General features: G+C 44.7%; 1 protein-coding gene across 1 annotated transcript in view; it reads right to left on the reverse strand.

The window, feature by feature from the left end:
* COPG1 (COPI coat complex subunit gamma 1) overlaps positions 1 to 24,410 on the reverse strand; it is a 30,083-nt gene extending 5,673 nt beyond the window's left edge. The window contains exons 1-19 of the mRNA XM_083602965.1: positions 24,098 to 24,410; positions 21,942 to 21,994; positions 21,771 to 21,851; positions 21,020 to 21,091; positions 19,978 to 20,057; positions 18,640 to 18,715; positions 18,323 to 18,415; positions 17,767 to 17,853; positions 17,003 to 17,160; positions 16,147 to 16,280; positions 14,777 to 14,844; positions 13,964 to 14,152; positions 13,750 to 13,845; positions 10,385 to 10,628; positions 9,165 to 9,240; positions 7,967 to 8,070; positions 3,702 to 3,827; positions 3,190 to 3,258; positions 2,010 to 2,152 (exon numbers count right to left, since the gene is read on the reverse strand). Coding sequence (XP_083459091.1) covers positions 2,010 to 2,152; positions 3,190 to 3,258; positions 3,702 to 3,827; positions 7,967 to 8,070; positions 9,165 to 9,240; positions 10,385 to 10,628; positions 13,750 to 13,845; positions 13,964 to 14,152; positions 14,777 to 14,844; positions 16,147 to 16,280; positions 17,003 to 17,160; positions 17,767 to 17,853; positions 18,323 to 18,415; positions 18,640 to 18,715; positions 19,978 to 20,057; positions 21,020 to 21,091; positions 21,771 to 21,851; positions 21,942 to 21,994; positions 24,098 to 24,134 — 1,986 coding nt within the window. The 5' untranslated portion in view covers positions 24,135 to 24,410. The remainder of the gene's footprint in view (positions 1 to 2,009; positions 2,153 to 3,189; positions 3,259 to 3,701; positions 3,828 to 7,966; positions 8,071 to 9,164; positions 9,241 to 10,384; positions 10,629 to 13,749; positions 13,846 to 13,963; positions 14,153 to 14,776; positions 14,845 to 16,146; positions 16,281 to 17,002; positions 17,161 to 17,766; positions 17,854 to 18,322; positions 18,416 to 18,639; positions 18,716 to 19,977; positions 20,058 to 21,019; positions 21,092 to 21,770; positions 21,852 to 21,941; positions 21,995 to 24,097) is intronic.
* Between the last annotated feature and the right edge of the window lie 25 nt (positions 24,411 to 24,435).

Consider the following 24,435-nt stretch of genomic DNA (forward strand, 5'->3'; position numbering starts at 1 on the left):
TGACTGGTGGTTGCTGCTTCAGAGGGAAGGGTATTCCATAATATAGGGGCAATAGCGGAAAATGCCCATTTTGGGGGCACCATCCTATAACATTCTGTAGGGTGAGATATGCAGAGGATATAAATGATATTGCTGGTTTACAGAGGAGTAGGCGGTCTTTCAGGTTAACTGGTTTCCAACAATAGTTTTCAAAGACACACTATTAAGACCCACATTTAAAGCGATAACTGCAGAAGGCATCTGCTTTAGTGCATCTACAGACATAGTGCCTGCACTGGTCCTGGGTTGACCCTCCACACCCAACTAAACTGTAAGCCAGTGCAGTTCTTGAGCCAGCATAGGCACAGAGCCTGCTTCCATGAAGATCCAATTTCCATATACAGTAACTCACAACTTACACACATTTAACTATTCAGCTTTAAGTGTTTGACAATCAATCAATCAAATAAAAAAATGGGTGGAAAAGAGGCATATTTCTGGGGGGGAAAGACTTTGGCAATCCCACCTGCCATGCCATTGAGCCCCATGAGTTTTGACAATACACAATTTTGGCTTTACACCCTATCCCCGGAACATAATCCCAGCGTAAGTTGAGTGTCACCTGCATTGGCTTCCTGTGCTACAATATTGCTTGGGATGAAACATCCTTAAGAATGGCTTTCCATCCTCCAGCATCACCACTGGAGTGCACATTTCCCAAGGCATATACACTTTCAGTAGTAAAACAAATCTGCATATATTTTATAATCAGCATCAAAAGTGGTTCTTAGCATTGGAATGGGGTCAGGTAGACACCCACTAGGACATCTCCCCATCTTTCAGATATAAAAAGGAGCCTGTGCCTTGCTGTAAGCTAATCCAACCTACCCTCGTGGAGCTGTGCTGCATGCATCAATCATCTGACCCTGCTTAGCTGAGGGAAATGCTCTGGTCTGAGGCCTCTGGAAGGGACAACCCCAAATGAATCATTCTAGGCACTAAGCCTCCGTGTTATTTGCATGCCCCCCATTCTCCCCCTCCAGTTCAGCCACAAGAAGATTGGAAAGTTCTGCTTCTGTTTCTAATGAACCACGGTTACTCATTTTGTTTAAACCCAGACCCAATGTGGTTAAGTCTTAGGGCAGGGATGGGGAACCTCAGAACCAGGGACCAAAGGCAGCTCTCTAACTAACTAAGCCTCTTGAGACTTGACCCAGGCCACAATCTCTTCACCAGCCACAGCCCTGCTTTGAACCTCTGAGTGCTTTATCTCACGAGAATATGTCCTTGACCTCTAAGTATGCCTCTTGACTGCCTGGATGGACGACAGAGAGGTGTGCAAGCATATGTAGAATCACAGAACCATAGAGTTGGAAGGGGCCCTGAGGAGCGTCTACTCTAGTCCAACCCTCTGCAATGCCGGAATCTCAGCTAAAGCATCCATGACAGATGGCCACCCAACCTCTGCTTAAAAACCTCCAAGGAAGGAGGGTCCACCACCTCCCGAGGGACCCCGTTCCACTGCTGGAACAGCTCTTACTGTCTGAAAGTTCCTCCAGATGTTTTGTCAGAAACTCCCTTCTTGTAATTTGAACCCATTGGCTAGGGTCCTAGCCTCCAGAGAAGGAGAGTCTCTTATATGTATACGATTGGCAGCAATCCTTTGTATGTGGGTGCTGAGTGCAATTGGTTGGTTGACAGAGGTAGTGAATGATTGTAGTGACTGGGGAACGGATGTTGCAAGCATGAGACTGGGCAAGTGGCGGTATGAAAAGGGTGTTTTATGTTTGTTAGGATTCTACCTTATGCTGCCTCAAATGTTATTTGACTTTATTTATACTGATACTGTTTTCATGGATATGGAAACCATATTTGGCGTTTATTTGAAGGTAAACCATGTGACATTATTTTTATTGCACCCACTGTGCACATATTATACTGTAAACAGCTCTGAGATGTCAAGACATTAACCCATCTATAAATGGAAGAGACTACTGTCACTACTCATGTATTTTCAACGCAGTACCCACCTGGAACACCATGTGGTTTGTGAATGTGTGCTTGGTACAGTGGATCACATACTCCGTCTCCAATTCTGTAAGAGCCACTGGCTCGGAAGAGGACTTGAACAGCGGGCCAAGTTCTTGGAACTCTGGGATGGCAGCTAATTGTTCTAAAATACAGTTTTTAAAAAGGCAACAAATAGGTTTCCATTCACTGTCAGAGCATGAGTTCTAAAGTCAAGTGCAAGGACAGAGAGAGAGAGAGAAAGAATTGGCAAGTGGAACCTATTCAAGATTTCTGCTCTACTTAGACCATAGCTTGGGGAATAAACAACTCCCAGCCTCAGTCCCCTCATCTGTAAAACATGGATAAAAACATTTAAGTACAGAACAACAGAAGAAGAGCCTGCTGAATCAGGAGAATGGACCATCTAGTCCAGCATCCTATTCAATTATGAACAAGTTAAAAATCACAGGTCCCAGTACTGATCTTTGGGGGACTTCCATTTATTCCTGCTCTCTGCTTCTAGCACCTAACCAATTTTTGATTCAGGAATTGCTTACTCAGCAGTCTTTGGTGAGGTACCTTGTGGAAAGCTTTTTGAAAGTCAAAGTACACCACAGATCATCTCTATCTATGCTTGTTGACACTGTCAAAGAACTCTTAATAGGTTTGTGAGAAAGGATTTTCCCTCACAGAAGCCAAGCTGGTTCTACTTCAGCAAGACTTGTTCTTATATGCTTGGCTAGTTTATCCTTAACAATACTTTCCACCAGTTTCCCCCAAACAAACATTAAGCTAACTGACCTATAACTTTCAGGATCCTCGCTGGATCCCTTTTTTAAAAATGGCGTTACCTGAGAACTGGAAAGTAGCTAATGTATGCTTGTTGATCTGAGGGACAAGTTTCATATTTCTGTTTATAATATCAACAATTTCACATTTGAGTTCTTGCGGTGGATGCCATCTGGAACTGGCAATTTGTCCATTTCTATTTAGTCAAAGTTGGCCCAGTGGCCAGATCTAGTTCCCCCACCTGCTATATACATTAAAAAGTAGTTGATCTTGACCTACTCTCCCCAAAAACATTTCTAGTTAACACACTTCATCTATCAGAAAACTCTCAGATATCGAAAGACTGAGGGAATAATCCTACAAGTTGCTCAACTGTCACATTCTCTTCTCAAATACAAGGTGATATCATACCTTGGAATATTTCTTGTCTGGTTGCTGCCACTTTCTCTGGCTGCTTGATGGCAGACACCGGAGCATTTTCTGCAAATGGAGCAAGAAAAACACAGCACATGTACAGTAATTCACGTTTGCTAACCTGAAGCTCTCTTGTGGTAATTCAAAAGGGGAATCGAACCTCTTACAGAGAAACAGCACCTTATTTTTGGTGCTCATTTAGAAAACCAGGACAGGAGGTGGGAGGAGAGCCAGAATTGGAACAAACAGCAGGTTGATTACAGTAATGGAAGAAGATGGCACCAATATTCTGATCGGGTAGCAGCGTAAGGGGAAAAGAAAACGGTCCCTGATGTCTTAGCAAGATGAAACTGAAGCAATTCATAATATCGCAGGTGCTGCTGTGAAAAGGGCCCATGAAATTCAAGCTGGGCCACCTTGAAAGGGCAGAGAGAACTGGAAAGGCCCCAAGAAATGTGCTGTGCTAGACACTGATGAGAAAGTTTGTCCCTTGTTATTTCTACAATTACCTGTTCTTTGTTCAGTGATGGGGGCAGTTGCCAAGGGAACAGACTTCAGGTCAAAGGGTTTTTCAGAAGGATCCAGTGTATATTGGTGCAGCGCCCTCTCCAGGCCAGGGATGGATACAGTCAATCCTGGAGAAGAGAAAGGGTGACCAAAATTGAACTTAACAGGAAACCAGGGACCTCTTTGTCGCCTTATAAATCAGAGCTCAATTAAGTCTCCACATCTGCTCTTCCATATGGCCTCATCCCAAAACCTGCTTAAAGGGCTTGGCTTGGGGCCAATTTAATCCCCTACAGCTTAAATGGGTTGCTGATTGAGCTAGGAGCAACTACCCACTGAGGAGATATTCCTATCCAGATGCAGAGGAACCAAACGCTTCACTGCAAATCCATTCCTGATGAATATCTGCATTTCAGGGAGCTGGGGACACTCATAACCTCAAAAGGGTATCTATGGAGATGACTCTCCTCCTGAGAGCTGTGTACAAAACAACTGGCATGCATCTGTTCCCATTCAGGGCTCAGGGGGCACAGAGGCTCTGCCATCCCTTATTATACAATCTGCACAGGAAGAGAAGCAGATCTGGAAATCAGGCTAAAATCCCCATTTGCCCTTCATGCTACACGAAGCCATCTTCGCTGACCCACAAATAGATTAGACAGACTTGAAAAGTATCAGTAAATGCTGGCAACCAAAAAGGAGCCATCAGGGCTATCCACCAAGCCTTCCCCCTTCCCGAGAGCCAGCGTGATGTAGTGGTTAAGAGCGATAGACTCGTAATCTGGGGAACCGGGTTCGCGTCTCCACTCCTCCACATGCAGCTGCTGGGTGACCTTGGGCTAGTCACACTTCTCTGAAGTCTCTCAGCCCCACTCACCTCACAGAGTGTTTGTTGTGGGGGAGGAAGGGAAAGGAGAATGTTAGCCGCTTTGAGACTCCTTCAGGTAGTGATAAAGCGGGATATCAAATCCAAACTCTTCTTCTTCTTCTTCCCCTACACCACCATCAATTCATCAATGCTGCACAATAGACTTGGTGTCCTAGCTTGGCGGGTGTGGAAATAAGGAGTCATCTATTGCCTTTCCTTCCTGTTCCTTCTTTCTAACCAACCCCCTTGGCTGAGAGGAACTGCACTATGTTAAAGGTGAAAATGATGAGCTGGTTGGAAGGTGACGGTTACTAGGTTGGGATAGAACGGAAATCAATCTGCACGGCCGGCCCTACTGTTAGGCAAAGTGCCTTGGGCAGCAGATACTGGGGTAGATGGGCAGCAGGGTCCGGTCCCTCCTAAGCCTCCTGGTCATTCCCTTCCATTGGAGGATAGACCTGCACGTATGCTGCACAGCCTCTTTTGGCTCCCCAAAACTAGCCAGCTGTCTCATATGCAGCATAGGATGCTATCCCATCACCAGTGTCAAAGGAAGGTTCAGAGGCCAGGCCAGTTGGCTTCTCCATATGGAATGGGGAGTCGGGAGGAGAAGGGGCAGACTTGTGCTTCACTTCAGGCAGGTAAACATTTTGAGCTGGCCTTGTCAGTCTGTATATAGCTTTGACAAAAGCCAATGTGGTGAATTTTAGCATAAATAAGAGTTAAGTAAGCTACGGGTCTCTCTTCCTTTTTCATTCCCGCCCCCCCCCTACTTTATTTTCTCACTGAAACTTTTCAATAAAATATACAGTGGTGCCTCGCAAGACGAAATTAATTCGTTCTGTGAGTTTTTTTGTCTTGCGAATTTTTCGTCTTGCGAAGCACGGTCAAGTCGCAACTGCACCTCTTCAAGCGGTTTTAAGAAAAAGGAAACAAACTTGCAAGACGTTTTCGTCTTGTGAAGCAAGCCCATAGGGAAATTCGTCTTGCAAAGCAACTCAAAAAACGAAAAACTCTTTCGTCTTGCGAGTTTTTCGTCTTCCAAGGCATTCGTCTTGCAAGGTACCACTGTAATTTGTTTCTTAAAAAGTAAGCTGGGGTGGCATTGTTTTGAGGTGGTAGGGTGAACAAGCTGAGAATTTTAACTTCCCTGAGTTAGAGCTACGGATTTATTGAGCAGATGTATGCATGACCTTCCTTTTGGTTTGTCTTATGTGATTGTGAACAATTTTGATATCAGTATAAAACCTGCCCTGAGACTTTGGGCTACAAAACAGCTTCCCAGTCTAACCTGAGCAATTTGAAAGTCAGCTTTTTAATAAAAGGCGAAAGATTTATACGATCTGAAGAGAAACCAGAGAAACGAAAGTATTGGATAAAAACCTAACAGTTGCTGAAAGAGAGAAGTTCCAGAGTGAAACTGGTTTAATGGTAGCAAAGAAGGTGAAATACCTGGGGATTAATTTGACATCTAAGAATGTGAATTTATTTAAAGATAACTATGAGAAATGTTGGTCAGAAGTTAAGAAAGATTTAGAAGTATGGTCAAATTTGAGACTTTCCTTGTTAGGCCGAATCGCTGTTATTAAGATGAATGTCTTGCCGAGAATGTTGTTTTTGTTTCAAACATTGCAGATTTTGGATAAAATGGATTGTTTCAAGAGGTGGCAAAAAGACATATCTAGATTTGTCTGGCAGGGCAAAAAGCCCAGAATAAAATTTAAGATACTAACTGATGCAAAAGAAAGAGGGGGGTTTGCCCTGCCGGACTTAAAGCTGTATTATGAATCAGCGGCTTTTTGCTGGCTGAAGAGCTGGCTGCTTCTTGAAAACACAGACATTTTGGATTTGGAAGGGTTCAATAACAGATTTGGCTGGCATGCATATTTATGGTATGACAAGGTTAAAACCCATCAAGGTTTTAAAAACCATATTGTTAGGAAAGCACTATACAATGTTTGGATTCGGTACAAAGATTTGTTGGAAAACAAAACCCCTAGGTGGTTGTCACCAATGGAAGCCAAGGAAGTGAAAAAACTTAATATGGAATCCAAATGGCCAAAATATTGGGAAATTATAGAACATGAGGAGGGAAAAGTGAAATTGCAGAGTTATGAGAAATTGAAGTCCAAAGTAAGAGACTGGCTTCATTATTACCAGATAAATGAAGTTTTCAAATTGGACAGGAAAATTGGCTTCCAGGTGGAGAGGTCAAAATTAGAAACAGAGCTATTGGAACCCAATACTAAGAATCTGTCAAGAATGTATAACTTGCTGTTGAAATGGAATACACAGGATGAGACGGTTAAATCAGCTATGATTAAATGGGCACAAGACATTGGTCATGACATTATGTTTGCTGACTGGGAACAGTTATGGACTACCGGTATAAAGTTTACGGCATGTAATGCCTTAAGAGAGAACATTATGAAAATGATCTATAGGTGGTACATGACCCCAGTCAAGCTTGCAAAAATTTATCATACGCCCAATAATAAATGTTGGAAATGTAAGGAAACTGAAGGTACTTTCTACCACCTTTGGTGGACGTGCCCAAGGATCAAGGTCTTCTGGGAAATGATTTATAATGAAATGAAAAAAGTGCTTAAATGCACATTCGTGAAGAAACCAGAAGCCTTCCTCCTGGGCATGGTGGGCCAATTGGTGTCAAGGAAAGATAGGACGTTTTTTATGTATGCTACAACAGCAGCAAGAGTACTCTTAGCAAAGTATTGGAAGACACAAGAGCTACCCACACTGGAAGAATGGCAGACCAAGGTGATAGACTACATGGGACTGGCTGAGATGACTGGCAGAATCCGTGACCAAGGGAAAGAGACGGTGGAAGAAGATTGGAAGAAATTTAAAGTTTATCTTAAGAACTGTTGTAAAATTAATGAGTGTTAAAATGTCTTGGGTAATGCAAAATAGAATTGCAGTGACAAACAATTGGATACGAGAAAAAAGATTTAAAGAAAGTGTTATAAGTAATTGAAATTAGGGGTTTAAGATTTAAAACAGGGATGCAGAAAGGGGAGGTATGGGGAAGTCGTTGAAAGAAGGTTTAAGGAAAAAAGGTTAAGAAATTATACGTGTTTATATGTTTGTTTGTTTATGTATTGTGTTGTATTGTCTTTTAATATGTGTTGAAAAACCAATAAAAAATTTATAAAAAAAAAGAAAGTCAGCTTTTTAAAAAAGAAAATAAAAGAAAAACACAACAGAAGTTTCAAACCAAACTACAGCACCTACAATTCTAACTGTCAAATCTTTGTCACAGTCTTCAAGATTTATTTATTTTTTTTAAACTCCCCAAAACACCTGTTCCACATTCTGGCAAATTCTAGCCGTAAATATGACTTTACGTTTCACATGCCCCCAAATCGGCATCTTGGTTACCGTTCAGGATGTAGCCAGCGTTGAGGGCTTTTTGTTTCTGCTCCAAGACACTCAGGTAGAACGTGGCCCTGTCTCTCACTTCATTGTCATCATCCATCACACACCTGAAATCAAGATCAGAGAGCTCTGCTCAGTGGGAATCACTTGAATTCAAATGGATCTATCCAAGTTAATCCAATCCAGATGGTCAGTAAAGAGGACGGCATGCTCTGTGGTGAAGGGATCAGCAGCATATATAGCCTGCCCCAGTGCTGATAACTGTCAGGAAACAGCTGCTTACTCAGAGCCCATTAAGACTGTTTTGTGGTGCCGAATACAAGAGTGAATCTGCAATGGGTGGCCACCTCAGTGCATCCGAGCCTGGGAACAATCCCTTCTTTCGACCAAGGCATCTGTGCTGACCCTGCTAAGCTCCTAATCTGTTGCAGAGACTAAGATCAGAGAACTGCATCAATGCACGCAACCCCTGCCCTCCTTCAGTCCTCCTTCTGGAAGCAAACCCAAGGCTGTGTCAGCACTTTTTGGTTATTATGTTTAGGCCTCTAACAGTTCTCCTCTATTCCATCTGAGGAAGTCTTATATTTTTATCTGGCATTTTCCAATTTTGCGTTTCCCCTCCCCCGGTTTTTATTATTTTGGGGATTTGCAAAGTGAGACGTTACTGCTCCCGTTAAAAATGTTTTGTTCATTTTCTTAAGCCTTCTGCACTGACTCTATCCTCAAATCCAGCCACATGAAACCCTGATGTCTCAATTCTGTCTGCTCTGCCTCTTTGGCCAGGGACATGAATCCAACAGCAACAGTCCTTGCTGCAATGGTATAACAATAACAACAACAACAATAATAATATAATTTATACCCCGCCTATCTGGCTGGGTTTCTAGTAGCACTGACCAGCCAGCCAGTTTTTCTAAATCAGAAGGAAGCCAGAAATTTAAAACAGGTCTGTGCATCGTTTGCTTGGGGAAAATCAGCAGGACTTCCACATCCAATCAGATTCCTGCAGGGTACTGTAGTCCATGCCAGCCCTCTCTGACCACACAGCAGCAGGAGTAATTATGAAATCAGTTTAGGCCACACAGTCAGCATGTCTGGCTTTTTCCAGAGCTGTCTCAACAGCAAAAAACTACACATCTTTCCCAGGGAGAGTTTTTTTGTGTTAGATCTATGTGGTCATGCTGCTCTAATCACAACTCACCTCTTCAGCAACACGAGGACACTGGGGAGCATTTCTTCATTCTGAGCCCCAAATTTAGCCAGAGCACTCACAGCACCTGTAAGCAAGAAAGGAAACAGGGATGATCAGCTGGAGAAGACAGTGTGGGAAGCCGCTTAAAGCGGAAGTTTTCAACCTTTTTGGGTCCACGGTTCCCTTGACCAACTACCTTCTTTCTGCAGCATCCTTGTGGGGCTCAGGAGCCCAGTTATGTCACCCCTTGCCTGCGGAGCTGGCAGTCCCTCACCCCTTTTCAAACACTCTCCCTTGCGAAGTATTCCCTCAGCCTCCTCTCTCCTCTCCTCTCCTTGGGAGTCCTCCAGGAAGCTGCTGGAGCTGCCCCTGGTCTCTGAGCTGCTTCCCCTGCCCCAAAGAGAGGTGCATCCTCATGCTGTCCCACAGGGCCCTGGGAAGCACCCCCTGGCCAGCCCCAGAGGCATCATTCACCTGGGGAACTTGTAGCCAGGGCTGCTGCAATAAACAGTTGTGCAAGCCTTTGGGAGTCAGAGACGTGAGAGGGCATCAGAGGAAGGGAGGGAATGAAAGAGGGACAGAGGTTGGTGTTGCCTGCAGCACCCCTCACCATCATGCATGGTGCGAACCCCAGGGTGCCATGGCCCACTGGTTGAAAACCACTGCCTTAAAGGTTTAGCCAAGCATGGAATAGGAATATATTCACAGGACTGATCCAGGAACAAATAGCTTTTACGTTATCATTAGAACCTCATATAACACAAGTATCTGAACTAACATATAACACAAGTATCTGAACGATCCCTTGCAGCTGATATCCTCTTATAACATGTAAGGTAGCATCGTTCTTTATCAGTACATTCTTTACATCCGGAATGGAAGATCTGTGGCCCTCCAGATGCTGCTGAACTACAATTTCCACCATCCCTGTCCATTGTCCCTTCCAGCTGGGTGACCATTTACCTCGATTTGACCATTCCAGCAAGTGACCATTTACCTTGATTTGATTTCAAGTCAGGAAAGTTCATCTACCCCCAACGGCATAAAGAGGAGGAGAGGCTGTCACACTTTGCAGGCAGTAGGTCCCAGGTTCCAATCCTGGCACCTCTGGACTGGAAAGACTCCTGCCTGCCTGAATCCTGGAGAGCCACAGCCAGGTAGCCCAGACAATCCTGAGCTAGACTGACCGACAACCTGACTCAATAAGCTCCTTGTATGTGTGCATGTACCTGCCCTGACTTCCTCGTGTTCCAAGACGACTCTGTTGTAAATGAAACGAATGTACTTTGAAGGGTTGTTGGTCTTAGGCCCTTCCTGGCCCAGCAGGTGGAGAATGCGAGTGGCCAGGACGGTGAACTCGCAGTCCTCAATGAACTCGCACAGGTGGGAGAGTCCGGTTTCCTTGCTCTCCGAGTTCTCCTCAATGATGCCGATGATACATTCAACAATGGCTCGCTTGTACTCAAAGCCACCCTGGACAGGAACATGAATGAGTCAGGGTGAAAGCTCAGTGGAGGATAGTGGCTCTATTTTTACAGTACCTTTCTTAAAAAGAAAAGAAAAGCTACTGGGTAATAATGAATTTTCAACTGCATTTCAAGGCAAGAGGGTGTCAGGGCGCTTACTCATCTGCACTGTTTAGCAAAGAGTCTGGAATTTTTAGGATTTTATGCTTTCGTTTTATAAAGGGACACCCTGCAACCTCCCCTGCCTGTTCCATTGTCCTGCTCCAACCATTTTGCATTTTTATAATTCTTTTGCTTGCTGCCTTCTGTTGGAAAAAGAAGACAGGATACCAAAAAGGGTTTCTCATGCATATGGCCGAGAATAAAAGCCTGAAAAAAGTGCAGAGACAGACTTTACTGGAAGGCACAGGTGCAAAAGCCTTAGGGCTGTTCAAGACAACCTGTTTATTCAGCATTCTTCCCAGTTTGTCTGCACAAAGCTTATACAGAGATTAGATCAAGTCCAATCTGTGCTGAGCATTCGCGCCAGTTGGGTTGTTGTAGAGACAATGAGCATTCATCCTGCACTCATCCCAATTTGCTTGCTGGGTAGTTAGACATCTTCCCATTAATCATTTGTTCAACTCGCACTTCAGTGCACTTCCCTGCCACTTCCCAAATCGAAGAGTGTCCTTTTTAAATAGTGGATTTGTTGAGCTAGGGAGACAGAACACTTTAATCCACTTTAATTGCATAAAGCTAATGATCCGGCAAGCGCCTGAATCCCTTCCACAGAACACCGACAGCCTGGAGGCACCCTGAGTACAGCCTCCAGCATGCAGAGCGCTGGGTTTTGAAGCTGTGCATTTCTCCTGTTCCAAGCCTAAATCTTCTGCTGAGGAGTCCCCAGGGACTGGCTATAAATCACAGTGTTGGCAGGAAGGTTTTCAAGAACAAAATTAAGGCACATATCAAACAGAATGGATGGACAGAGGTGGGACAGCCCATCAAGCAATAATATTTTCATGTCCATGAAGCCCCCAAATAAACAGAATATTGGGTTCTTTCATAAAATGGCATACTAGGAAAACAAGAGCATTTCATCTTCCCAGATACAACCAACAGCTGCTTATTACAAATAGAATAGGCTATGTTTGCAGGGAAAGAGACCATTGTTTGCCCTATAGGATTTAAAAATGTGCTGCCTCATCTAAAGTTCGGTCCATATCTGAAGCTGCAGCCGTCTCAGATTGTTTGCCCTGGAGCCATTAGGAATAAACGGAATGGAAGGAACATCTGAAACCAGAATACTCAGGACGATACTCTCCACCCACACAAAAAGCTATCAGAACAGAACATTCCATTTTCAGAGGGAAAGAAAAATCAGCTTAAATAGCCGTAGTTTTATCCAGATCTTACTAGAAAGCAATACAACTGAAAATATTGCCAGCTGGTTAATATATTTAGAAAAACAGACACTGCATCAAATTGCTTTTTGAAGAAGAAAAAAGTATCTGGAAAAATAATTGACTTCTGTCGGTGATCTGCCTGTAAAAATGGTTAAGGGGGTAACTCATTCCTTGGCAAGCACTGTGGCATTGGCAAAGGACAGAGCTGATGTAACTCAGGCTGCTAATAAGATTCCCAAGAGCAGATTTTCGGCGGGGGGAGGGGGGGAGTATGTTGAAATGGGCAACAACTGGCTGGGAGCTGGTGCCCATTCCAAAGAGGGTGGCAAGACAGGTGGCAACTAGCACCCAGGGCTGGCAAAACTAGCACCCACCTGTCAAATTTGGTCCACAAGGCCAATTCTGATAAGGATCTGGCCCATGGACCCAAAACATCTCCCTTTCCCTAATCTAAAATATGGAGATAGGCTGACAGTTAAAAAAAATCTAACACCAAGCAGCACCTTAGAAAATGCCTCAACCCAAACTGTAGCCTTATTTACACATTAAACAGACTGCATAGAGCCCCCACTGTCCTCATGCGCACTTGTGTGCACCTGAACCATGTTGAGTGAGAAGGTCCGATGTGGTCTTCTAAGCAGGCTTGACTAAATGCATGTAAAAGTCTCCTTGTGACTGCTTTGCCTTATCAAGGTTCCCAGTCATGTGGAGGCTTCTAAGGATGTTCACCAAATAAGTACAGCATAATCAGTAAGCAATGCTTTTCTGCAGGAAATGGTGAGTGGGTTTTAGCTAATACTGTATTGACAAGTATGTAACATGCCTGCAGTAGGCATGTGCCCTATGAGCCGTGGTAGCATCTGACTGACATTACTCAAGTGGGGAAATAATAAATTAATAAATTAATAATAATATATTTATACCCTGTCCATCTGGCTGGGTTTTCCCAGCCACTCTGGGCAGCTCCCAACAGAATATTAATAATCATCATAATCATAAAGCGATAAAAGATCAAACATTAAAAACTTCCCTAAACAGGGCTGCCTTCAGATGTCTTCTAAAAGTCAGGTAGTTGTTTATCTCTTTGACATCTGATGGGAGGGAATTCCACAAGGCGGGTGCCATTACTGAAAAGGCCCTCTGCGTGGTTCCCTCTAACCTCACTTCTTGCAGTGAGGGAACCACCAGAAGGCCCTCGGCGCTGGACCTCAGTGTCTGGGCAGAATGATGAGGGTGGAGACGCTCCTTCAGGTATACTGGGCTGAGGCTGTTTAGGGCTTTAAAAGTCAGCACAAACACTATGAATTGTGCTCGGAAACATACTGGGTTAAAATACTTCTACATCATATCAGATTCCTGCAGTCCAAGCTGTAGAAGAAGAAGAGTTTGGATTTGATATCCCGCTTTATCATTACCCTAAGGAGTCTCAAAGCGGCTAACATTCTCCTTTCCCTTCCTCCCCCACAACAAACACTCTGTGAGGTGAGTGGGGCTGAGAGACTTCAAAGAAGTGTGACTGGCCCAAGGTCACCCAGCAGCTGCATGTGGAGGAGCGGAGACACGAACCCGGTTCCCCAGATTACGAGTCTATCGCTCCTAACCACTACACCACACTGGCTCTGTAAGGTGAAGCTAGTCATATTTCTGTCACGCAGGCTTCCATTTTGGGTCGCACAGGTTGCAGGAGAAAGATTGCCCCGAGCCAATAATGAGGAGAGTGATGCAAACGGCGACACTTACCTCCTCACGCAGCATTGTGAAGAGGAAGTTCATGAGGACGGCATGCTTGCGTGGATACTTCTGACAGAGGGCGCTGATGGCCTGTACCACAACAACCTGGAAAGAACATGGAATGCAACAAGCACACTCAATGACCGGAATTGCGTCTCACACCAGCCCACATCCCACAAGCAGAAAAGCTCAATAAAAGCCCCAAGCACGAGTCTTTCCATACCTTGAACTCGTCGGAGATTTCAGACATAAAAGAGGAGATCTGCTTCATGAGCCGGTCAATGCTACTTTCGCTGCCGGTTTTCAGCAGGGTGGTGATGGCCAGGGTAGCAATGCTGCGGTTGGAGTCTGTGACCAGATTCTCCAAATCAAGATTGCAGGCAGTCACAGCAGACGGGTGCTTCATAGCAACCTAGTGGTGAGGAACAGAAAGAAGAATTTGCTCCCTGCCGGCTGGCTGAATTTGTAAGCATGAATACAGAGTATCTTCAATACAAGAGCCTCTGGGAGAGTTCACAACTCCGGCACAATGGGTAAGAGTCATAAAGTTTCTGACACAAATAAACTGCCACTTATTAAACTGTTTTTGTTGTGCTCCAACTTCAGCTCTTACCTTGTTATCTTTGAGCTACAGTTCCACCTTGCATACAAAATGCAGAGTTTAATGCTGTAGTTTAATGCCAGTTTAGCAACACAAATCTTCACAGTTGATCCTGGCTAGTGGAACACTGACCCAGATTTTCTTGTCTGGGATACAAAAAGGAGCTGCGACTTAAAATTAAGACAGTGTGCAGGGGAAGAAGTATGTGGGCCTCAAAACTTGTTCCCAGCTTCTTAAACCACAGTTCAGAAAACCAAGAAATGGACACATAACCAGAGAGGTGGTTCAAAGAACCGCTGAAATCTGTTCCTATCAGCTGGTCTCATAGGATCAATGGCACTTCTTTTTATTATTTCACCTATCCAAGGACTAAGAATTTAGCCCTACCCAAGCAGGCAAACGCAACTGGCCACAGAGTTCTTTGAGCCTTCTTACCTTGTTGAGGGTTCGAACTGCTGCATAACGAAGTGCTGCCTTGGGTGAACTGCAGAACAATTGTAACACTGTAAAATGAATAATAATAATAATGATGATGATAGAGTATTATTGGCAAGATAGTCACACCAGCCATACTGCAATGATTCAGTTCACAGCCTGCATAAGGGGTGAAACTGGAACGCAAGAAGTTTGCAGAAGAGACATATTTCTATCATTCCCAGAGGAGGCAAATGAACCTTGCTTTGTCCACCAGTCACCAAATCTAAGCTGGGATAGCCAATGTGGTGCCCTCAAGATATTCCTAGACTACAATTCCCATCATTCCTGACCATTGACCAGCCTGCCTGGTGGTGATGGGAGTTGAGGTCTGACAAAATCTGGGGGGCACAATGTTAGCTACCCCTGGTTGATGCTGTCTGTTGGAGATGACATGACCAGGTTTTTTTCTTGCATCAAGTCATTCATCCACTCACTTACGCCTCTCTTAATATTCACAGTGGATTTTGATTCCTTTTAGAGTACACTTTTCTTAGCAAATATATTATTAATTTATTATTATCATTATTATTATACCACCCTATACCCGAAGGTCTCAGGGCAGTTCACAGGATAAAATCAGACTATAAAAGCACAAAGTACAGAATCAAAATAAAAACAACGACTACCTAATAATACCCCCTAACACATTTTAAAAGGGCATAGGTTGTCAATCAAATCAAGCAAAGGCCTGATAATAATAATAATAATAATTTATTATTTATACCCCGCCCATCTGGCTGGGTGTCCCCAGCCACTCTGGGTGGCTTCGAACAGAACACTAAAATAAAATAACCTATTAAACATTAAAAGCTTCCCTAAACAGGGCTGCCTTCAGATGTCTTCTAAAAGTTTGGTAGTTATTTTTCTCTTTGACATCTGGTGGGAGGGCGTTCCACAGGGCGGGTGCCACTACTGAGAAGGCCCCCTGCCTGGTTCCCTGTAACTTGGCTTTTCGTAGCGAGGGAACCGCCAGAAGGCCCTCGGCGCTGGACCTCAGTCTCCAGGCAGAACGATGGAGGTGGAACATTTTGGCCTGGTGCCTAACATTAGGCAAAGGCTTTCTTACATCACATATCCAATCTTCCCAGGGCCGAAATGCACCATCTCAATCAGTGAGCCTGCCTGCATGTCACTTTGCTGATGCTATCCTACAGCACTCACAGACCTGCTTTGCAACGCACAGCAACCCTCAAGATGCTGGAGAATCCTGCTCTGAACCCAGCAAGGGAGTGCTTTTTATCAACAACGAGACTTTAGTTTTATGACCAGTAAGCAAACTGGCATGCGTCCAGCAAGCTTCCCTTTCCTTCCACAATGAAAAAACTTACCAGACACAGCCGGTGCCAGTTCTTTAGCCGAGCAGCTGGGCAGGTTAACAATGGCAGATGCAGCTTCATAGACCACCATCTCGTGCTTGTTCCGCAAGCAGCTCTCAATGAAATCAAACAGGGGGCTGTCACGGCTAGGACACCAAAAGAGGAGGAGGAAGAAGAAGAAGAGGAGTCAGGTCCCATGCACAGGCCAACTGCTTGACTTAAAAACTTGCATGGCTGTCCACTGGGAAAGCAAACTGAACTTTTGGAAGTGACCCAACTGCTTGGAGGTGTATTATCCACTTGAAGGGGGTGGGGGGTTGCCACCATTGAGCGGCATATGAGTTTTAGAGGGCGGGAGGAATCAGATCTGGTTGCAAGGCAGTATCATCAAGGGCCATGCCTCCCAGCCCAAATAGCTTTGCTTGCTCTCAGTGCTGTTCTAATGCAGCCAAAACTGATTGGGGAAAGGACACAGCTCAACGGTAGAGCATCCAGCTTGCAAGCAGAAGGTCGCAGGTTCAATCCATCTTCAGGTAGGGTTGGGAGAGACTCCCGCCTGAAATCCTGGAGAGCTGCTGCCAATCAGTGCAGGCAGTACTGGGCTAGATGGGCCAATAGTCTGACTCAGTACAAAGCAACTTCCTATGTCCCTATAATGGACTTCCTACTTTCTTAGAAGCAGGAGACCTTTTTTTTCTCTTTCATTTTAATGATGCTAACGGAAGAATGGTAAGACTTGCAGGTGCTTTGGGGAAACCTTCCAACACTTAAAAAAAGCCCAAAATCAAATTTGAAGAATGTTTGGTGTAGCACTACTCAGAATGTTTTTTCCTGGGATGTAAAAACAATAGCAAGCAGTAGGACTTACCCTCCAGCTTCTTCTTCCAGCAGTTTGCTGGCCACTCGGATCATCATGCAATAAGCGAAAGGCGATTTTAAGCCATGGCGCATGAACTTGTTCAGCATTTTGTTGACAGCCAAGCGGTCATTTTTGCGCACGTGATATAGCAAGCCAAGGGCATGATACTGGAAGACATTAATGAGAGGAAAAAATGGGTCGCATCAGGGTCAAGGTTATTTCCACTTTTTTTGGCTTCACAGGCTAGAACCTCATCAGATCCTAGCTATCAGGGCTAAATGTGACAGGTGGATGTGGTTGTCTACCTGTCAATCACCAGACATCACTGTGATGTCAAGGGATTGGGCACTTTGAAGTCCCAAAGCAGAGACTTCAAAGCACCACACAGGGCTAAGAACCATAGAATTGTTGAGCTGGAAGGGTCATCTATCTTGTAAAGAACCCTACGTGGTGCCTTAAAGTGCACAAAGCTTCAACTTTACCACCCACCAGCCAATGGGCAGTAGAGTCTGCACTTTGAGGTTCCTGCTTGTGAACTGGCAGTCATATCTCCACCTGTCCCCCACCTAACATCACATAGGACATCATGTATAAGGCAGGCTGGTCTGGTTTGGGGGAAAAGGACTTGTGGGGCACATATGAACCCCTGGTGGGTCAAGTTTAGCCAGCGGACCAAAGGTTCCCTTTCCCTGCCACAAATCAACCCAGAAGCACACACCTAAAACTCAATGTCATTTTTAAAAAATGACTAAAAGTGGCTTTAAGATTCTTACCTGGACCATGATATTATCACTCGAAGCTGCCTCCTGAGCCTCATTCACCCAGCGTTTTACCACATCAAAGCTTGTTTTCAGAAGATGCTGTCAAGAAAAATAACAACAAGGAGGTACATAAAGAAGTGGTCTTTGCAATCCAAATAAGGGTCCTTCCAGCAGAGCAAGGGAAGACCCCAGAAAGATCTGGCACAGGTTTTGGGCTCTATGAGCGGCACGTGCTAATGTTAGCCTATCATCACCACCCCCTTTCCATCTGTGGCTTGAAACAGTCTCAGAACTCAGGAAGGCAATGCTTCTGAAAAGCAATTTGGCAAAAGGTATAAATTTCAGAACGTCACTGCTTCTTCCCCGAAATGCAGCAATGGTCCACCAAGGGACCAAGAACAGAGACACTCTGAGTTCCTGGAAAGAAGTACATTCTCTGATCCTAGCTTTTCACAAAAAGAAGCGTATACCCTTATTATTACAGATGGTCAAACAATGTAACGCTCCTCCTATCCAAACACAGCCCTTCTCGCTCGGGGCACAGGTTGTGCATCAAGAACCTACGTACCAAAGACGACACAAGGGCAGAGCTGGAGACACTGGGCACCTTGTCCACAATCGCCTGCTTCATGTAGCGCTCGATGGCTTGCAGCATGGTCGTCTGAGGGGATGGCAAAGCGAGAGATGCTTGTGAGAGCAGAAACAGGAGGCCATTTGGCAGGAGGACTTCAAAGAAGGGGAAAAGTGAACAACAAAGAAGCGAGTCAGGAAGCAAGGGAGAAGAGGGAGACTCAAGAGAGACAGTGATTGGAAGGATGGGGAAAGACAGCAGGGGTAGCCAGGAGAAAAAGATCCGCCAGCAAAGAATTACACAGTGGCACTTACATCGGTAATCTGGCAGAGGGCTCGTACAGCAGGGCCTCTGTAGTTGTCATCTTTCCCTGTCATATCTTTGGTTAAACTGGATTAAAATAAGGAAAAGTTTTTAGGACTGCTTTCATAAACAGTAGACAACGGTGGCGAGAGCTGTAAGAAAAACACTGGGACCTAATTTGATCAGTAGAATGTTTGGTATCTGGTGGGCAGGGATTGTGTGTTCTGCTCCGGAATCAGCCCCTCTCTTCAGTGTGATCCGTTATGTTCAGTTAAGAATGTCCGTTAAGAGGGACCAACTGCCTCTTCTTGTTTTCTTGCCTCAGACTCGACTCACAATGTTGTTTTAGTCTCGCTCATCATGTTATTTTGCTACAGTTTTCTCTCAGTTTATTATTAAAGCTTGTTTACATTTACGTGAGCCACTTATTTTTCTCAAAGAAAAAGAAACTCCGCTGAAGAATGCTGGAATATCCTAAACTTGGGTGAGCGAGGGGATATTCCCAGTTTGCCAGGAGGATTAATTTTGTTAATCACCTCACCACCACCTCCTCCACAACAAGAGCTGCAGGCCAGAAGAAACAGAAGCACGTTCTCAACAAGATGGAAATGCCTTTGTGGGAGCGGCCCAAAGGGCCACAATAAGTATGATGATGTGTACCCTGTAAATCCTTGAGTGTGCTCCTAAGAGAGAAGTTATGGTACCCTGTTACTTTATGAAACTGATGATTTTGCAACATGTGCCGCCCTCATTGGGGGCAGGAAAACAGCTAATAGGTAAATCACAAGATACAGCACAAAAGCTATAATACGAGTTGCTACACCTTAAGAATGTGGTTCGTTGTCTTTCAAAATGTGTATGCTCTCACACACTCAAAAGTAAGGTGCAACTACTGCTCAAATTTGCCTGCAAACATTGACAAGCATTGCTGTTAACAGTTTCTACTGAGTCAAAACATTCCTTATCTCCACGTATGCTAGAAAGATTCTCATGAAAGTACCCACAGGATAAAAAAGCAAAAGGTTTTTTTTAAGAGGGGGAAAAGAAAAAAGGCACTATTATCTTGTTGTTTTGTCTTGATTTCCCAGCTGCAGTGAACATGCTTGGATTGCTCCAGGATTGGAGTTGTCCAACTGCACTGAGAAGACTTCAGCATCTGTCTTTCAATACCCTTTTTCAAGAAGATCATTTCTTCCTCTCAAACACCCACCAACTTCATTGTTTCCTATAGGCACTGCTGCCAACCCTACTGGGCTAAAAGGGTCTCAGGAGATACACATACACACACACACAACTTAAATTAAAAAAGGGGAAACAGTTGCATGGAGAACAGCTCAAGAAGGAATCACCTGCTAGTCACAATGATGACATCCTCTGAGATGCTGGACATCTCTTTGATGGTCAGGTAGCACATTCTGCGGAGAGTTGGCTGGCAGAAAAACAAGGAAGATAAGTGTTATGACGCATAAAAAATGGACAGGGTATAATATCACTGCCCTGGGATCCTTTGGGAGGAAGAGTGGGATACCTATCAATCAATCAATCAATCAATCAATCAATCAATATTGCTATCATTTCTGGGGGGGAACAGGAGTCGCCAAACATTTTGCTATTGGCTCACCCAGAACATATTTTTGTATGAGTCATAGCTCAGTGACAGAGCATCTGCTTTGCATGCAGAAGGTCCAGGTTCAATCCTCAGCATCCCCAGGTCGGGCTGGAATAGATTTGTTGTCTGAAATCCTGGACAACCACTGCCAATCAGTGTAGGCTATACTGAGCTAGATGGACTAATGGTCGAATTTGATATAAGACAACTTCCTATGTTCCCATGACTGCACTTGACCAATAGCATATATCAAAAAATAAACTGTTTTGTCATGAGAAGAAAGGAGGCTGCATATGAGCAGAGGTTGGATAGCCACCTGTCATGGATGCTTCAGTTGAGATTCCTGCATTGCAGGAGGCTGCAGTAGATGACCCTTGGGTCCAACTCTGCAAATCTATGATTCTATGAGAAACAAATGTAACAATGGCTTCAGGCCATTTTGGGAGTGGACCTGCCACCCCACCATTTTGCCAAAGTGGCTCTTTGGCATAATGATTTCTTGCCCAGGACTGCACACTAAAGCAGGCCTGTCCAACAGGTTGATTGTGATCTACTGGTCGATCGATCGTGGGACGTCTGTGGTCGATGCTAGGAGCCTCAACTCAACAACTCTAGCTCCCTAAAACATTGGGCAATCCAATGGGTAGATCACTGCCAGTTGTTTTATAGTGGGAGTAGATTGCAGTCTCTTGGAGTTTGGACAGCCCTGCACTAAAGGATAGGCCTCCCGTACTCTTCCCCTCCCCTATGTGAACATATAGAGGCAGACTTGGCATGCTTACATCATTGGACTGGAACAGCTTGGTCATTGCAAAGAAGGATTCTGTGGCTTCCATCACACCAAGGTGCTCCCCCTGGAATGCACGGAAGAAACCCATCAACATTTATTAGCAACTAGAATCAATGGTGGAATAAACTGCAGTGAGCATTGCCGCAGAAATCACATCTACACTAGCTATCGCTTTAAGCAACAGAGGGAAGTTCATGTCAATAGTTTGCCAAGGCTGGGAGGTCAGAAAGAAGCAACTTTGTTAACATCATCTTTGTGGAAAAGGACCCCTGCCACAAGAGCTTCTTGCTGGCATCTGTTTGTCTCCATTGTCTCAAGAGACAATGGAGTGTGCCTCTGGGCATGAAGTCAAACTGTTGCATTAGCAGCACAGAAGTGACCTCCCTCTTGGCCTCACTGATGTGGTCAAAAGAAAGCAGAGCAATACCTTTGGCACCAGTTAGGCTACAGGAATTGCTGGAAGGAGGCTACCTTCCCAGGTGGAAAGAACCAACTACCTCTTCAAAAGAGAGTCACTTTGAGAACTGGCACAGGCTACTTGGTTGCTGCTTGATGACAGTACCTGCTTCATCAGCCTGGAGGGGGGAAAGGAAACACTACCAAGACAATTCACAACCCACTGCTATTGAAACAACCGTTCTTCCAAGCAGTACAGCACAAGCTCTACTCATGAGCAGTGGGGCAGAAAAGTTCTGGTTTAGCAGAAACCATTGCAAATGAAAAAATAAAAGTCTTCCCATTACCTGGTTTATGAGATACAAAATCTTGGTGAGGATGTGAGCACATTTCCGAGGGTTTATAGGTGTCTCATTGAATACTCGAGCCTGGGAAGAAAGATGTGAATGAATGAGATCTCAGAGGTATGCCAAAATGTGTTTCCTTGAGAAAAAGACCAGCACTGTTAAAGAACTTACTTCTTGCAGCACAGCACTTTTCTCTAAGTGTTGGAATGGATTGGAACCCCCACCTGCAACAAAAGAACATCGAATGTGATCATGACCAAGGATTTTTCACTATGTGTAAAATCCAGTAAGCTGGAAAGCCTGAATTTCAGCCACCATCAACTTTGCTGGGGTGAATATTTATCTCCGTGGAATCCTCAAAAAAGAACTTTTAATGTAGATCTGGGAATTCCTCATATGTGATAGGCTAAGACCTCTACAAGTCATCCCATATATTGAGGCTGACAAGCTATATGCAATTAAGACCATTGTAACCAACCCTGTGAAAGCGAAGGAAGTATTTCAAAAAGTTTAGATATATTTAGCTACTTGAGCAACCAGAAGCTTGGAAATTTACCAACTCTGTAAAAGAGTCTTACATACAGAAAAACTTCTGATGAGAGAAGATCTCATAACTCAGCGACAGAGCACATGAATTGCGTGAACAAGGTCTCAGGTTCAATTTTTCTCCTCCCCCAGTTGCTATTAACCTCAAGATAGGTACACCCATTAACCCTATTTCTGATATTCTATGAATTCAAATACCACTTCCCAGCCCTTTGCTCAAAAAGAAAGAAAAAACAATAGTGTACAACCAAAAACAAAACAAAACAAATAAAATTTATGCAGCCCTGTCTCATCTACAGTTTATAGCTGAGCAGTAAAGCATATGCACTGCATGTAGAATAAAACAGGTTCAAATTCCCAGCATCTCCCATCAGAGCTGAAAATGTCTTCTGTCTGGAAACTCTGAAGAGTTGCTGCCCACCAGAGTCAGCAATGCTGAGCTAGACTGACCAATGGTCAGGCTTGGTATAAGGCGGTTTCCTTTGTACTCACAGCTTACAAACAAAAGAAACTCAGTTGTAGGTGACTTAGTTATCCAACATATCTTGTCAACCAAATTCATTAGCTGTTCCCTCATCCACCCAAGGTACTGCCCTAAAATGAGCATCCCTATTGTTTCAAAAGAAGGGTGGCTTGCAGACATCTATCAACAAAGCTGTACCATATCTGAAATAAAGATGGAGAGAGAAACCACTGATAGGCACTTGCCTTATACACACACAGAGAGAGGAAAGGAGAAGGTGTCATTTTGCTTTCTCTCCAAACATGCAAAAAACTCACCAGTCAAATGTAAGCACTATTTATTTATAGACTGCCTAATGTCACATTTAGGGACGCGGGTGGCGCTGTGGGTAAAACCTCAGCGCCTAGGACTTGCCGATCAATGGTCGGCGGTTCGAATCCCCGCGGCGGGGTGCGCTCCCGTCGTTCGGTCCCAGCGCCTGCCAACCTAGCAGTTCGAAAGCACCCTCGGGTGCAAGTAGATAATTAGGGACCGCTTACCAGCGGGAAGGTAAACGGCGTTCCGTGTGCTGCGCTGGCTTGCCAGATGCAGCTTGTCACGCTGGCCACGTGACCCGGAAGTGTCTGCGGACAGCGCTGGCCCCCGGCCTCTTAAGTGAGATGAGCGCACAACCCTAGAGTCTGGCAAGACTGGCCCGTACGGGCAGGGGTACCTTTACCTTTACCTTTAATGTCACATTTGGAACTGTACAACTAAAACAGTCCAAGAGCACTTGCCTAGGGCTTTATAAGTTGCCAAGTGAGGCCCAAGAGATTAGGAGAGACGGGGAAAAATAGTAGATAAATTTTCCAATGGAAATGGAACAGCTATGGGGTGGGAAAGTATACCACTGCTGAACCACCATACAGTAAAAGTATATTATGGTTGATCAAAATAAACCTTGTACAGAAAGACCATAATAACAGTTTAAAGCCTTATTAAAATAAGATGTGAAAGAGATATAGATGCACTTCCTTTAAGATCACCTTTATTTATCTGATGAATCGCTTCCCATGAAGCATCTTGAAGCAATTCAACAATCAAAACATACATGCCAACAAGAATTCCTATGTAAGAAGAATTTCACATATAAATCGTAGAATTGCAAGGGACCTCGAGGATCATCTAGCCCAACTGTCTGCAATGCAGAAATCTCAAGAGGCGGCTCCCCATCCTATTCGAAACCATACTGGACCCTGCTTAGCTTTGCAAACGTGCTAATAGTTTCATTGATGCCCAACTGGGACGACAAATGAGCTGCTATTTCCCATTAACTCACCGGACTCCTCGTCCTTCTTATCGAACTTCTTCAGCATCCTGTCCTTGTGTTGCTGCAGGGGCCGCGGAGAAGTTTGAGAGCCCAGGCCGGCAGGCGACGCAGCCCGGCCAAGGGGAGAGGCAAGAAGCGCGGACCCCGAGCAGGGCTATCAGGCTACTAAGGTGGCCTGCGCCTCCCTGGGCATCCCTGGAGCTCCGACTTCCTGCAAAGGCGCCACTTCCTGCCAGCATGTCACCGGGACAGCTCAGCACCACAGCAGCGCGCAGGCGCCCTCGTCGCCTCGCGGGCTGCCTAGGGCTCGACGTGGCTGCCAGCAGTAGGGCGGAGATGGAGGGGCG

This window comes from Podarcis filfolensis (genome assembly GCF_964270895.1).
Source record: "Podarcis filfolensis genome assembly, chromosome: 2".
Classification (NCBI taxonomy): Eukaryota; Metazoa; Chordata; class Lepidosauria; order Squamata; family Lacertidae; genus Podarcis; species Podarcis filfolensis.